Source organism: Sphaeramia orbicularis, chromosome 4 (assembly GCF_902148855.1).
Source record: "Sphaeramia orbicularis chromosome 4, fSphaOr1.1, whole genome shotgun sequence".
NCBI lineage: Eukaryota > Metazoa > Chordata > Actinopteri > Kurtiformes > Apogonidae > Sphaeramia > Sphaeramia orbicularis.
In genome coordinates, this window is record NC_043960.1 from 32,791,551 (window position 1) to 32,808,196 (window position 16,646).

The 16,646-nt window shown below is 36.6% G+C and overlaps 1 protein-coding gene across 12 annotated transcripts in view; it reads right to left on the minus strand.

Moving 5' to 3' along the window:
• Positions 1–567: 567 nt before the first annotated feature.
• Positions 568–16,646, minus strand: part of kif1aa (kinesin family member 1Aa) — a 55,093-nt gene continuing 39,014 nt past the window's right edge. For 7 of the 12 annotated variants that reach the window (XM_030131727.1, XM_030131725.1, XM_030131729.1 and 4 more), the window contains 12 exons: positions 14,855–14,881; positions 9,740–9,854; positions 9,472–9,605; positions 9,324–9,385; positions 9,099–9,244; positions 7,775–7,963; positions 6,697–6,768; positions 6,484–6,602; positions 6,007–6,150; positions 5,714–5,906; positions 5,502–5,620; positions 568–3,414 (listed from right to left, as the gene is read on the minus strand). In XM_030131727.1, the coding sequence (XP_029987587.1) occupies positions 3,372–3,414; positions 5,502–5,620; positions 5,714–5,906; positions 6,007–6,150; positions 6,484–6,602; positions 6,697–6,768; positions 7,775–7,963; positions 9,099–9,244; positions 9,324–9,385; positions 9,472–9,605; positions 9,740–9,854; positions 14,855–14,881 (1,363 nt within the window). In that variant the 3' untranslated portion in view covers positions 568–3,371. Of the gene's footprint in view, positions 3,415–5,501; positions 5,621–5,713; positions 5,907–6,006; positions 6,151–6,483; positions 6,603–6,696; positions 6,769–7,774; positions 7,964–9,098; positions 9,245–9,323; positions 9,386–9,471; positions 9,606–9,739; positions 9,855–12,449; positions 12,474–14,854; positions 14,882–16,646 lie in introns of all 12 variants that reach the window. The other 5 variants (XM_030131735.1, XM_030131731.1, XM_030131734.1 and 2 more) reach the window with 2 other exon arrangements.

Genomic DNA, 16,646 nt, shown 5'->3' on the forward strand with positions numbered 1-16,646 from the left:
ATTAACTAATTAATTACTGTTAATATTTCAGTAAAGGTTTATAATACTTCTTCCAACAAAACAGAGTGCAATCCCAGTCTACGTAGGAATCTGATATTAACCCTTTAAGACCAAGATTTATTGATTTTTTTTTTATTTATTTATTTATTTATTTATTTATTCTTCTAAATTAATTTATCTCTACATGTAATCTCTCTTAAGTAATTTATCACCATGTATTATTGCATTTTCCTCTTTATCTTAATTCACTGGTCATGTAGCTGTTTGTGAAAGTTAATAGCATATTTAAAGGTTATTGTATCAAAACAGAGAAAATTCTAATTGAAAATATATCATTAATTGAACATAAAACAAATTTCTACAACCACTATCATTTGTCATAGTATGGCTTTTATTAGTGAATCGTTGCTGGTAAAGATGATGTGGCTTCCATGTTCATTATGAAGCCTTTGAGTGTCCAAATGAATCATATCTTGTTCTATTGGAAAGTTGAGAAACAGCATTTTTTTCTGCATTATTTGAATGTAGTGATAGGATTATGCACAATAAAGAAGAGGAGACCTTTACTTTGTGTTGCATAATTTCCATGTTTATTTAATATATGACAATGTGACTAGTGTACACAAACATTTGACGCGAAACTCCAACACTCAGAGACACTGACTCAACTACTACCCATTTAAGATTTCATAAATGGGTGCAACTTTATAATACACTGTTCACAGCAATCATGTTTATATACAATGCAAAATCATTTTTGAAAAAAACAGAAATGTACCGGTGCAATTTGACAGTGCGAAAAAAAGGTTATATGCGGAAGCACAAAAAAAATATTTAAAAGGGAGGATTAGAAAAAGTTGTGAAGGTTGTCAGAGCATGATGGCGAATGTGTAGATATTGAATTTTGAGTGAAAGTGTGATTGTAAGGTAACCTACAGTTGTACTCTGTACAAGATGCAATGCCTAAACGGGCCATGATGAACCAATCTGGTCCCACGTATTATTACAAGTACTGTATGTCCTACAAGTTGTCTATGGTTCCCTAATAATATCCTACCTACAATCAATAAGGAACCAGAGTGTGAAATCAAAAAGACAAGTCAACACAAGCACTCCAGCAGAATTAAATATAGTCAAATATCAATGTACATTCAGTGTGACATTTTTGTGACTGCACCAACAAAGCTCTGATTGGCTCAAACGTGACACACATTAAAAGGCCCGATGAAGATGTGAGGAGTAACTACAACAAAAGATCAAACAGGAGCAGTTTAGGGCTCACATGTAGCAGTGTTTCATGACTGGGTTTTAAATGAAATGAGACACAAATGAGTGAGCAACATGGTGTAAAGTACAGTAAGGGATACTCTTAATGACGATGCTATAGCTGGATAAAACGCAACTGCAGTCTCTGCCAAGAACGTCTGTGACCGACTCTGATCATAACACCAAACTTCATGTTATACAGGAGAAACTCTAGAAACAGACATTTGACTCTGTGTGTAACAACAACTACTGACAGTTGCACAAACAGAATACATTGGAATTCATTGGATCACCTTATCAGATGTCCACAACACAGAATACTGGATTACATAACAGGCAAAACAATTAAAAGTGTGCATACAATATTTTTGCTCTGTAACAGTTAAATCGATGTAGTAAGTGAAATGTCATTGGTGTCGCTCAGTGCGCTCTCGAGGCTGGCTGACCTGAGGCATGCATCAAAGTCAACAAATGGACATATCACTGTAGTATTCAGAAAAACAATCTCCACTAAATTGAGTTTGATCAGGAGCTATTGGCTTGATCGCATAATTTAATCCTGAATACATGGAGTCATTTTTTTGCATTAATAAACATGAAGTATATTCTGTGTCATGGAAATTCCACTTTGTGTGACAGCTGATATCGCCATATTAAAATGCACATCCATTAATAAAACCTTCTTGTCTGAATATGAAACTGATGATGATAATGAAATACAGGAACGTGATGATTATGATTTGCAGACACTTCCAGAGCAGTTTTATAGCAGCATGAGAGATGTTGTTTCAAAGCAACTGGTGCAGAGGCATACTGTACAGTATGATTAAAAAGAGAGGCACTACATTACTCAATATACATATCATTCAGAAAACCAGTTTCTTAATCAGTACTGTGAGGAAAAGGTTATACTTTTAATCAGTTCACAGGATAGCTTTGTGCATTTGACAATGGACAGACTACCTTAAAACAACCTTGTCAGATAAATGTAAGTTGGGTCAAAGGTCAGGTGTGACTATACTAATCTTAAAGGGGATAGTATAATAAATTCAAGTAATCATCAGCACAAAGAAACTGGCCGATGTTAATTAGAAAGTCATTAGATTCTTTAAATAGCGTTACCTGCATGGGGACAAGGTTGTACTATTAGAACATTTAAGGAACTCATATTAAAAAGTGCAGTGTGCAGAAATTGCACTGGACTACTACTTTAGAAATATAGATGTCTTTGTAAATAAATACATGCAGAAATAAATAATAAAGCTGTTAAATATCTAAATATATCACATTTTGAAATAAAGAAAATTCAGTGAGAGAATGAGATCAAACTGGGAGGATAAATGTGGTGATTATTTAACGTGTGAATGTAGATATCCTTGGTGCTCCTACAAGAAGATACACTAAATGACACAGATTTTATCAAAATGCCACAAGAACATGAAGTCTATGATGATATGCCATTCCCTTGCCAGGCTGTGTGCGCTAAAGTTTCTTACATATATTTGAAGAATAGGAGGCAGATTACTCAGTGCCAGGAGTCATGGATCAGAGAGAAAAGAGAAAAATTCTAAAGAGATACACTCAACTGTCATTTTTTTTCTTTTAGTGTGTATTTTCTAGCTTTTATGCAAACCAGTATATATAGCTGTAGAGTAGAGTAGAGAAGAATCTGTATGTTTGCCTATTTACTGATGCAAATGTAACAATGAGATCCTCATTGACATGGCAGCTTCAGATAAATGTCACTGCATTTTTAAGAATAAATGTATAAGGCTCAATGTGTCACTGACAACAACTACAGTACATCAACATACGTATGTAATCTGAGATAAGAAACTGTTTGCTACCGCTTCCATTTTCTTCATTCCCCCAGCTATGAATAGGTTCCAGTTACAGTAAAGTGACAGCTTTTGAAGAGGGTCTTCAGACTACAAGACTCACACCGCGGCAAAAGGCCTGACACAAAACGACGGGCGCTTTAGTGGTAAATTAAGAACGGACAGGGGAGAGATGGTTGTTGGTGACTGTGGTGGTGGGGACGTAGCTCAGCACAAGGGGAGGGAGGAGGACAGGGGTCTATGTACATGTTAGTCTCTGCGTTTTTTTCACATCCTCATCTGTCCAGCTCTTCTTCTTGACAGCTTCGACCTGAGACAAAGAAAAGAAAATGCATGTCACAGGTCAGAGATGGGTTTTACAGTCATAAGTTTGATTTTTGCATTTATTAAGGTATTGTAGCAACTAGAAAAATAAAAATTTCCTTAAATTGTAAAAACTCTTGTAATAAAATTTGCGCATAACATGACAGAAATTTTAATAAAAGTAACTTGGCAAATACACTGTTCCCCCTGAAGTTAGAATAAAACATTTTTTCCTCTTCTCATGAAATGATTGTGACAATGTGATTTATTCTTGATAAAGTGTAACTGGGACTCAGTATGTAATCATTGCACCTGGTCAAAGGTGATTACTGATGTGTATAAATAGAAATAAAAAGAGGAATGTGTCTGAAAACCAAATTATTCCAACTTTAAGGCCAAACACCAGGGCGTCATCCGGGCCTGGTTCCAGGGGGGGCAACAAACATCCTGACCTCTCAAATAAAAGTTTTCAAAGGTAGGGAAAGGGAAAATGAGGTGCACAACAGTGGGAGACATAGAGGAATTAGTAAAGCATCTTAAGTCTCACTTTCACTTTGTACAGTCGTATGGTGTGACACCCCCTGCTTCTGTCACCGGTATGTGCCCCCTTAACATTCCTGATTGCCACCTCATATATGACTATCTGGAACTGGGCCCGGCATCATCTGTAATTATTTGTGCATACTGTATATGTTATATATTCTGTGCAGAGATGGAAATATAAAAGACAGTTAATGCAAACAAACCCATTTGTGCTCTTTTATTCCCTCACCCAATGAGAATCGATAAGAGAATCAATAAGGAATTGGACTGATAAGCAAAATCAACAATGGAATCGAAATTGTTAAATTCTTAGCATCTCCCATGCCTAATCTGACAGCACATTGCATTCATTAACTTTGTCTGATGATTAAGAGACAAGAGAAAGGATATTGTGATTTACAGTGACATCTTGAATTATAACTGTGAAATTGTATATGTATGATATAATGAAAGGTTTAAGTTGAACTACTGGTTATCAGTCATTGCATCAAAAATGCTGATTTTTGCATAAAAATTATAATACAAAGTATAAAAAACATTAAAATAAAAAAAGAGAAGTGCAGGAATAGTATTTCTTACACTGACCACACATTAGTAATTAATATATTATAGAAGATGAATCTGTATTTGTCAGTAATGGGTACATGTGGGCACACACCACAGACTGAAACTCAACTCCTGCTTTTAATGCATCACTAGTGGCACACACCACACACTGCAGACTAGGAGCAGTGGGTTGTCATGTCAGGCACCTGGGGAGCAATTGGGGGGTGAAGAGCCTTGCTCAAGGGCACATCAGTCAATTTTACTGTCTGTCTGGGGTCACAAGCCAATTGCCCAACCGTCTAGGCCATGACTGCCCTGATATCATTTATTCTAGGAAGCTTGAGACTTTATGTTTTTACTATGATGGACAAATGATGCTCATATTGTAATTACAAGATCTCTCTCTTGAAAAGCAAGATAATTATATGTTCTTAAAAAAAAAAAAAAAAAAAAAACTTTTAGGCACCATATAAATCCTTTTTTAATGTATGAATTTCTTACGATCAGGCATGACAAAGAAGACACATATTTCACAGAGGTTGAAGTTATTATTTTGTCTCCATCAGGTTCTTGTTCAATGTTTGTTATCTTCTTTATCATCTTCTAACATCTAATTTATGATCCACGTTTGTCTAAAGACCAATCCTTATACAGTGACTATTCAGTACTTATATAGGCAGGTTAATTTCCTACTGAAGGGAATTTACTATAATGCATCTTTGCCAAATACCATATATTGTACATTTCAAAGTCTAGAAAAAGCTTAGCAGTTACTTTTTCAAACACGAAATGGGCGTCAATGAAGTGTCAGTTTGCAACCGAGCACTAAATATTAAAAATGTTGTCAATTTGCACACTTTACAAAATCTAAATAACATGAACATTTTATTACATTGTTGATGTTATTTGATATATTTTCACTCAGGTCAAGGGTAAAACTTGAGATGTTATTACATTTTCAGGAGGTTTTTATGTTATTGTTTGCTACAGGTATAATTTTTGTACCTAATTGTTCCGGCGAGGAGTGGATTGAAGGCATAGAGCCAGTCATGCATGTCTTTGTCATTAGTGGCTTGAAGCAGTATCCCACGATGTTCTGTACACACAGCAAATGTGTTTGGGGTCTGTGGAAAGAGCCAAAACAAAGCATGTTATAGCACAGCCTACAGCGTCACCAGAACGAAAGCAGGAGCAAGGAAGTGTGGGATATGCCTTACCTTGAGCATCGCCTGCTGGTCCTCACTGTACTCCACCTGTGCAGAGGAGAGGTTGAGGATGGCCCGCTCCACACCGTCTCTCTCTGTGTTGTAGATGTAGACGTAAGGCCGCCGCACGACCACGTAACGCTTCACCCATCCATTGGTGTGTGGCTCCAAGAAATGCAGGTAACCCTTCTTTGACACAATGGGGCTGCAAAAGAAAAAACAATGAAAAGCAAAATATTACCACTCATTAGACCAAGAGTTATGTTTCAGATATTAGGTTTTTTGTGATTGTGTGGAGAACTCACCTGACTCTAATCTCCTGGATGTCAGGAACAAATTTGCGGGTCCGTGGCTTTGCTTCTGAGGGTCCAGAGAGGGACTTCTTGTCTTCTGAGTCCTGATTTATGTCAGGACCGGGGCTCACGGCACGAGAACGAGGTGTAGGGGGTCTGCAGTAGAGAAAGAAGACTTTACACCTTACAGTATGACTGACAGTACTGTGCTTAATGGTATTTCAGTGCTAAACAACAACACTGTTGGACTGTATTTCTATGTCTTATGTAAATATGTACATAGTCGATAGAGTTTTATTACTAATATAATTTTTTTTGTATTGTTTGTTTTTTGCACAACCATATGCATGTCCATCCATCCATCCATCCATCCATCCATCAAACATACAGTACATGGCGTTTAACTGACCCATGTTACTTTATCCAATTATCTCACTTACTAAGGATGATAAACAGTAATCATGAAGAAGTTAATATGTTATAGCTGACCTGAGATCTGCATTGTAGCATCCCTCAACCAGTGAAGGGCATGTCGAGGAGGGTGTGATTGTGTTAAAAGCAGAGACTGAAGCGGAGTCTCGTAGTGTTGTGACAGACATCTCTGAGATCTGAAACACATATTAGCACAAATGTATGAAAAAGAGAGAATCATTTTCCATTTCATAGAAATAGTTTCATACACACTGAGATATTTAACTGTACCTTGCTTTCACTGGCGCTGACACACACGTGGCTGTATTCTCTGTTGAAGGAGTGCATGAGCAGCCGCAAACACTGTGTAAAAGATGCAGACAACTTAAAAGTGTACACACTTTGTAAAGATCCAGCAGTAGGTATATTGACAGCATGGAGAAATGATATACAAGAAGACATAGATGAACCAGACTGGAACGAGGCTTGTTTGAAGGCCCAAAAACAAACTATAAATACACGATTTAAGTTGCTACAATATAAATGGTTAACAAGGATTTATATAACCCCTGAAAAACTCCATCATATGTCCAGTCATATTCCTGATACATGTACTAAACACCAAGATAATAAAGGAACTCTTATTCACTGTCTATGGGAATGTTCAAAGATATAAAGATTCTGGAAGGAGGTCATCCATTGTATGTCTGAGGTATTTAACATTAAGATTCCATTTTGTTCTAAACTTTGTATACAAGGAATATATCCTGAGGATTTCACACATACTAAGAAACAGACTAAAGTGTTGGACTTTGGACTGTTACATGCCAGGAGAGTTATCGCTTTGAACTGGAAGAGCATGGAAGCTCCTTCTATGAAGCAATGGATAAAAGAACTATCAGTGCATTGGACTGGAAAGACTGAATTACATTACCAAAAGAAAAATGGAGGAATTTGTACAATTATGGGAACCTTATATGAACATTACAGTATCTGGAAAATAGGGACATGTCATACAAATGATCATTGTTTAATTTTATTTAATTGTTTTATTAAATTTATTATCATGACTGCTGTATTTTAATATTTTTATCATAATTACATCATGATTATATTGTTTTGATTCATGTTTGTTATGTAAAACTTAAATACCAATAAAAAATATTGTGGAAAAAAAAAAATCTACATACTAACATTTCGTGCATGTGGGATGAAATAAAGTCTGCTTTTGTAAAGATATATGTATACTGACAACCTGACTTGAACTAAATATTAACATAATCCACATGACTTAAGTCGCAGATTAAGATAACCTCTTGGTGCATTAAAACCAGACTTATTTGATATTCGATAAGGGACTATGGCTGACCTTGGCAGCGAGCTCCCTCTGCCTCTCCGTGGTGATTTCAGAGCTGGAGGTGGCTTCCTGGTCCACCTCCTGGGGCTGTGGAGACTCACTCAGCTCCTCGGTGACACAGGACTGCAGGGCCTCCTGACCCATTAACAGAGTGGACTCCAGTTTCTCCCTCAACAGGAGGTAGTGTTTGGTCTTCTCCACCTGAGACACGGAGCAAAAAGCATCACAGCAGCTGACTACTGGAAAGTTCTCTTCCTTATGAAAACAGTTTTCAGCCAGAAACCAAAGTTCTTGTCTCTGCTCTGGTTACTGACTCTAGATTTATTTCAATCAAAAAACATAAACAAATCCCTCGGTAAAGCTTAATCCTTGTGCCTCACTATGGACATTCTTATCTTAAGATGCTGCTTTAAATGTATATTTTTGTTGATAATTTTGGCTGAGCTAATGCAAAATCTTAAACACTGTGAATTTGAGTTCAACTAGAGTTCAACTAGACTGTGCAGTTAAAATTCAGCTCTTACATTAACAATTAGCTCCTTATGGACAAAATGGCACCATTTAACCTGATTAAAACCGCAATCTCTGACTCCACAGCCCTCACAGTATAAAAGAATTAATTTTACCAGGTTTTCAGTTCAGAGCATTTGCTGCAAAGAGGTTTTGGGGCACCATAGTAGACAAACCTGTACATCCTCCCGAGACCCAGGGAAGTAAAAGTTTTGGGTTTTTTTACATTAAATAATTATCTTGATTGGAAACAGCATAATGCAACATTGCATACTAAATATTTTTTAATGAAATGTCCTTTGCAGTAAGCATCATTTCTTTAATACAACTCTGAAACTCTTGTTCCCTACAGAGGACAAAAATGCATTGCTGGGTCTCCAGAGGATATGTGTAAGTGTATATACACATTTGGAGAATTATTAGGTTACATTATATGTTTTTCAGCTGCATCATATAAAAAACAAACAGGGAGATAATGGGTTAAAATTCTGAAAATGAATGATTATTTGGGAGTTATGACCAGGGCAGATGTTGGTTAAATCTCATTTAAAGTGGAAAATATTATTGACATAAAGCATTTTTGTTGTATTGTATTTTACTGGGTATTGAAATTATTTTTGTTGTTGTAAATTGTTGTTGTAAATGTTGACTAAGATATATAATACAATCCCCAGCATTAATATTTTGTATATGGAGTATACAATTTTAACCTTTTTGTTCAACATGAGTGGTATAATGTAAATCAACTGGCATTTAAAGGGTTGAAATTCTGAAATGATGAATATTTGTCAGTTTTGACCAGGTGGAGTACAGGTCACTGTCTTACATCCTGAAGGAGGCTCAGTTTCTCCAGCTCCCACTGGTGATCCAGAATGAGGCTGTCACTGCGAGGCCTCCATCCAGCCAGGTTCTCTTCTCCACGGACGTAGGCCACTGAGGTGTCCAGCACCCGCCTACGTCTCCTCTGCATACCTTGGGTGGGACATATGCAAGATTAAAACTGTGGTGCAATCAGATGCAATTATTAGTGTAAAAGGGGAACTGAACTCACCTGGACTCCCTATATCTGCCAGGTTACAGAGGCTGACCTCATAAACTCCAGTTATACGGTTCCTACAAATAAAAAAGACACAGCTCATTGTCAGGAAAGAAGGCACAGAGGTTAGAAACCTGTTTTCATAGTGAAGTTTCATACTCACCCATCTGCTGCTCTCAGATTCCCTGTGCCAAAAAGGTTGCGAATAGAGCGGGAGGCTGAGAGCTTTGTGTCTCGGGAGTAAAAGACCATACAGATATCTTTGGTTATAACTGCAGGCTGAGTGCAGTTCTCCATCTGCAATTGATAAAAGAAGATGGATTTACAACATAGTCTCTCAGGGGTTATTCACACATCACCTCTGATGCCGTAACAGCTACTTCAGGCCTGAGGGGTTTTGTCCAGGCCTCTTATTAATATTGGCACTGTACCTCCAGGTAGGCTGACAGGGTCATGAAGATCTTCTCCCCGCATGGAGTGACTCGGTTTAATAGCAGAGAGTTGTGCATTGAGCTATCCCAAGCAGCCTCAAAGCGGTAGAAGGTTCTGCAGTGAGCCATGGAACAAGAAGTCAGAAAAAGAACTCAGCAGCAGTCGAAGTGCTGTTAGTGCCCTTTCACTTGAATGACAATATTAACAGTGACACTTTTTATTAATGTACACATATTCACCGTTAACTAGCTGCTTAATAACTTAGATACTGCCAACATATTGGGTAATTTACAGGCACTTATTAAAACCTTATTCTGCATGACTACATTCTGCATTTCTAGGCCAGTAACTAACCATTTTTCTAACAGTTTTGTGTCAGTAACCTCCTACTGACTTTTTAAAAAATGAATTACAATAACCTTATGAGGTACTACTAGCACAAAATTCATTATTCTACCTCAACAGCACTTCATAATTATGGCCTATTCCTAATTCCTACACTCAAAACTACATGTGTTTATAACCAATAATACTTATTTGGTCTCTATAACTTAATAATAATAATAATAATAATAATAATAATAATAATAAAAAAATCTATCAAATTTCATGTTAATTTCACTTTTTATTTATCTTCATGTCTCTTGTATTTTATTTATTTTTCCTGGGTAGTTAATTAAAATGTCTCTGTACCCCAATAAGTCTTTTAAGGTTTTAGTCAACTTAGAAGTGCATATTTTTTTGGGAAAATCCTTAACTTTACTTTAGGGTACTTTGGATAGTCTGATAGTGTCTGCCATTAAATTAAAAACTTATTTTTTCCTTAAGTATTATATATATTTTCTCAGTTTAAATATTTGATTTGTTGTCTGTGTGCTATTGTGAATCAAATGGGTGTAATTTACAATTTAGACACCATTACAATTCTTCTGAAATAGGAGATGTCTAATCTCTTCTATATTTTAATCACTAGTTGTGTCAATTGAACTGAACTCAGAATTTAACAGATTATAAAATGATGTCTTTCTCATAATTCATAATAAGTTTGAAACTGCTAAACTTATCAAGGCAAAAATAAATGTGTTATAATGTCAAAAGAGCCAATATGCTACTAATATGTAAGCTAATATGCAATTAGTTAATGTGTTCCAGTCTGGAGTCTGTTTTGTGCAGGGGCTGGTTGTTTGTGGACATTAATTAACTCTGTTTCCAAGCCAACAACTGTCTTGTTTATCCCCAACTATGGTAACATCCTGTGCACTAATTTCTACAGGACTCTGGTCAACTATTCCTAATGGTTAATTCTTTGCAAAGCCCCTCCCAAAAATGTCTTTTGTCCAATCCTATGTCAGCAACTGTATCATAGACACAGGAGGCCTGTCAAGTTTTTGGAATGAGTGAAAACCAAAGCAGTGTGAGAATGGACCTCAGGCAAAAAAATATTTATATATTTAGTTAATGTAGGCCAGTGGTTAATCTACGCTATTTATCACAACAAACATTACTGGTTTAAGTCATAATTTAATAGAATACAGCTACAAAAAAAAAAAAAAAAAAGGCCATGAGGACATTTTGACATCATACACATTTTATATTTTTTACTTATTTATATTATGTCTATTTGTATAGTTTATGATGGAAACTACCGGAAGCATTTAATTTGAAAGGATGCATTGTAATTTTTCATTTCTGGAGTTAAAAGCCAAAGTCAAACACATGTGAACTTTGAAAACCATGTTTCTTATTACATACAGACTGACTATGGACACACATAAACAGAATACATGTGCTGTGGGTAGTTTAGTTTTAGGATGTGTGACAACTTGTAGGGGGATTTTTCCGATGTTTTATCACTTAGTAATTAAGTGATCAATCAGATGTGAATAATTTTTTATAGGACAAATAATACGTTTCTGTAATAACAGTTTTGAAATATGAGCCAGGCAGAATATTGAGTGTAATTTGTATTTGAGAGTGAATCTCATAATCTGGACTAAATGAATATTAATAAAAATGTTGCTAACTGTTACTAACAAAAGCTACCTTAGCTTGTTAGCACTATGTTGTGAAGAGAGTGACATGCTCAATCTACACAGGCATAGCAACAGTAACTAAGAGGGGTGTGGCTTAACAAAGGGTCAGTTCCAATCCTCTGCTCATTATTTACACTAGCCACAGTTAGCTTAGAAATGGAGTCAACAAACATGAACAAATAACCAGCTCCCACCACACGGATTCACAACATAAACTTCACATAAGAATATGCTAATTTTACAACTTGACTGTTCAATGGTAATATGTGTACCTTAATATTAAGTGTTACCAAATTATCAAGCTGAGCTTCTATAAACTGTTGCTAAAGACTATGAACCTATAGCCACACAGATGTAAACATAAGATAAACTCAGGATAAAACAAACAATATTCCCTATTCTTATTCTTACAACATAGCACATGTAGCAAGATGTGGACTCAAATTTGGATGAATTAAAGAAGACTTCATGAGAAAACTGTGATAAATAGCAATATTACACAATTTAAACATATTCTGCTTCAATATGACAAAAGTACACTGAAATCCTTTTGCATGCAACATGTTGACTGATTTGATGCTCTGTCACACAAAAGTTAAGACGATTCTTGGTACAGAAAATAAGGAAGGAGGATGAGAGACAGCCAGATGAAATGAGGGACAGGGCAGTGAAGTACCTATGGTCAACTTCCAAGGAAATGCTGTGAGAAAGGAGAAACCAGCAAAAGAATAAAAAGTGAGAGTCAGAAGTATGTTGTGGTTTTGCGTTGTTTGGCTGGGATGGTGTTTGTCTTTTTTTCACACCGTTATCACAGTACTGGCTTGTGTAAACACTGCCACGGACGGTACAGCTCTGCCCTGAGAGAGCAATTGAGCAATGGAGTGGACGGCGCTGACAGACTTGATGCAATGGCCCGTCCTGCTCTGAGGTCAAATAACAGCACATGACCATTCATCGAGCAAAACAATACCGCTTTCTGTTAAGCCTGTGATTTACTCCATACATTACTGTACACGATTTTCCCATTTCCCCCGAGGTGAAATATTCACACGCTGAAAGCAGCTATTTTTCTGGCCTGCAGCCCGGTTCAGCTTTAAATCTGAAAATGATAATCCAAGCAAGAACTGTAAAAGGAAACTAATGTTTCTGTTAGCCATAAACGCAGGCTGGATGGACTCTTCATGAAGTTCAGATGTTGGGTCTTCTGGCCTCGGACTAAACTGACCTTGTGGGAAAATGAACAATGAAAGCAAAGCAGCTATGTGTCTGTAGTAAAGACAACCTACTGCTGCTCTGTAAATGTTGGATATCCTTTCTGTTAAAAATCATTACAAAATATATTAAAAACATTCACACATCACCAATGTACACACACATATACAGTGTTTCTGCTACAAGGAAACAATTTCCTCTTTGCATTATATCTACATGTGCTTCTCTGCATTTTACTACCTCCTAAAAATGCAGGAGCCAGGACTGAAGTCATGTTTCTGGCAGAACATATGAGGAACCATTTGTTTTTGGTGTTTGGCAGCGTTTCACTGTGGTACGAGAAAGATTTAAAAAATATTCACAACATTGCAGCAATTTCAAGCAAAGTGCTACTGGTGAGGTAATGGTTCACTGGATTACATTTTAATAGCTGCATTTGAATATCGTGCCAGAGCGGGTACTGTAAATGATGTGATCCCCATTACAGCTCTTGAGTAATAGTGGATGACTAGTGTTCCTGTTAATATTGTGTTGCTTTGATGGGAAGTGGTCTGTCTCTTAGGATTAGAGGTGACTAGCAACATTAAAACTGATGGCCAGCCGTATGAAAGTAATTAACAGAGTGGAGAGGACAGTGGGAAAGGACAACCTGAAACATGTTTACAGGATTTTGTTTAATGAAAAACTCTGTGTTGTTGTTTCATAGTAACTTCCCTCTAATAATGGATCACTAGCATCCTCTAGTGGTCTGTCATGTCCACACGCCAAACATTCAGGTTAAACTCTGCAATTGTTTATTATATCATAATATATCTATAAACACACACATTAGCTTCAGAAGGGTAAATCACAAATAAAATCTTTAATTAGGGAAGATATGGCATATTAATATAGAGATTGCTTCCTTTTGTGACATTTTAACATTTTAAAGAGATTTCTCTGCTAATTTATCTCACCTGAGTCACTACACATATACTGTATTACAGATCACAGTACCAATTTTACTTTACATCTCGTCTGCATTTTCAAATGCTCAAAGTAGTGCATTGACATAAAACATGTACATCTATTATTACTAGTTGACGCTGTCTGTTAATTATGTCAGTGATAAAGCATAATATCAATGACAAAATTGTATAAACGGTGTCTGTGTGCTTCAATACCTATTACTTAGGACATTTTTCAATAAGTAGTATCTAAGTCATTCAGTCTGCTCCATAGAAATATATAAGTTTGGTACTTAGCCCTACACTCAGTCAGTATTTGTCTGTGAAAAGGCACTGAGCTAAAACTGCATGCACTTTTTTGTGCATGGTTTTATCTTGGTTGAGAAATCCTGTGAAAGCTTTTAAATCCTGCCTTTTCTTCTTCATCAGTCACCCAGGCATTGCGACATATCATAGCTTATTGTCAGTGTATAATAATTGTATCATGCTGCATGCTAAAACTCCCTGTTTCTGGGAAATGTAAAGACCTATAGAAAAAGACCAATATTTTATTTTCTCAAACAGCCGTATAGTTTCTGTGGCAACTATCTAAGTTAAAATAGAAACTGTGATACTGGCTCCACGACACCTCCAGCGGAGACACAGCCAAAGACAGTCCATAGGAAGCAAAGATAGCCATGCAGACCCTGTCTGTCATATACGGCAGCCTGATTGCAGCTAAAAAACACACCCAGCGCAGAACCGGGAGCATCATGCAGAACCACATCTCTCACTTCTCATGAAGGGGAGGAAACAAAGGGGTGGACTGCTGACAGTTAATGGCAGAGGGGAACAGGGAAAAATAGAGGCCAAGTAGGAATGAGAGTATGTAAAGGATGTCTGTGTAACATAAGAGCATGAAAAGAGAGGCAAAATAATATACCTAGGCATGTCCGAATCAAGAAACTGTCTGCGAAAGCAAAAAACAACATTCTGTTAGTGGACTGAAGGGAGAAAAATATTAGCATCCATAAATACTTTAATGTTAGTCTCTGCAGGACTGAACCAAGGCCACGCTGGACCACAGCCTGCCCTGGTGCTCAGCAAATAAATCCAATTTCTGGCCATTGAGCTTACAACGGCACTAACTGTGAGGGCTGAAAAGCACCGTGGTCAATGAAAGGCAGGTCGAGCAGGGCCACTGGACAGTTCTACATGGAGTTTTTAGCTGCTTTAGGTCAAAAATTTATCAGCTGAGGTCTGGGGGAGGGGGATGTTGGTTTTGTTAGGCTTTTGGTTGGGAAAGCAGAGGGATTAAGCAACGAGCCAAAAATCAAATGGTCGCAAAGATAATAAGGTAAAATACTAAAGGGTTGCAATATCAACTATGTTATAACAACTACATAAAAGGTAAAATAATTATTTTAAACAACACATACTGGCAGAAATAACCCATAGATAATGTATATATTTATACAACACATTATGAGCTATGTAAAATATGTTACTGTTCAGTAATTACAGTGCTGAGGCCATGTTACAGATACGTTGCTTTGTTAATGATTTTAGATGCTGTAACAAAAGGTTAAGGTTAATTCTAATCTGGTTGTTATTTCTTACATGAACATTCTGACTGGAATTTACAGTAAACATTCTCTTCATAGGGCTATAACATTTTGACAAAACTCTACTGCCCTCCACTGGCAGACTGCTGAACAACATAAAAAATCGTACAGAAATATATGCATGTGGGACAAAGGTCTGTAATTGCAATGTCAAAATGAAGTTTATTCTTCTTCCTTTAAGATGAACGGATGATATTATGTCCTGTTTTCTAGCAAATATTTTCCAATAATAACACTGATTATTAAGATTGTTGTTTCCTGTAATTATTTGCGTTTATTCTACACAATAAATAGAGACACTGCTGTCACTGTAACAGCACGTCAAAAAAACCACAATAAAAGCATGATTAACCCTTACTTTATTATTTAATCTTTACATTTGAAAAGCAATAGTAATGGAAGGCTACCATAATGTTATGATGAAATGTTGTACTACATGTCCAATGTACTACATGACATCATGCTAAGGTTTGTTAGTGATTCTTCAGAGATATAAGCTACTGACGGAATTAGTGTGGACATGCATTTTTATTTCATAATGAGATGTCACAGTGAAAACTCTAGTGTGAATGGTAAGTGGAAGGTCCTTGGTTAAACTAATACCATGGTTCTTAAATTCTAAACTTGGTTGGTGAGTTTAGTGAATCTAATGGTTGATAGATGAGACTAGTTAGACATGAGGTGATCAAAATAGTGAGATGCAACATGAGGATGCCATGACAATGTAGTGATGACAACCAAACGACAAAAGCACAGATTAACACTTAGGAGGGTCGTACAGCCAGCAAGGACAAGTTAATTGATAAGACTCACAAGTTCTATAAGCAACTCTGATGTAACTCCTGATTGTACAGTATGTTCGTATTCGGATCCTATGTGTGACCTTCTGACACAGGAGAGGAAACCTGATTCATGCAAAGTAAATGCTGGTGAAGCAGGCATAATAATATAAAACACAAATTAACTGGCTGAGTTTTGATATATTAATAATAATTCAGTTGTGCCATGCTTTGCATGCATGTCTCCATGTGCTGTGTGTCAGTGTAAGAGCTATCACAGCAAAACAGGGTTTCAGATAAGAACCCTACATGGCTTGAATATTCAGCCAAG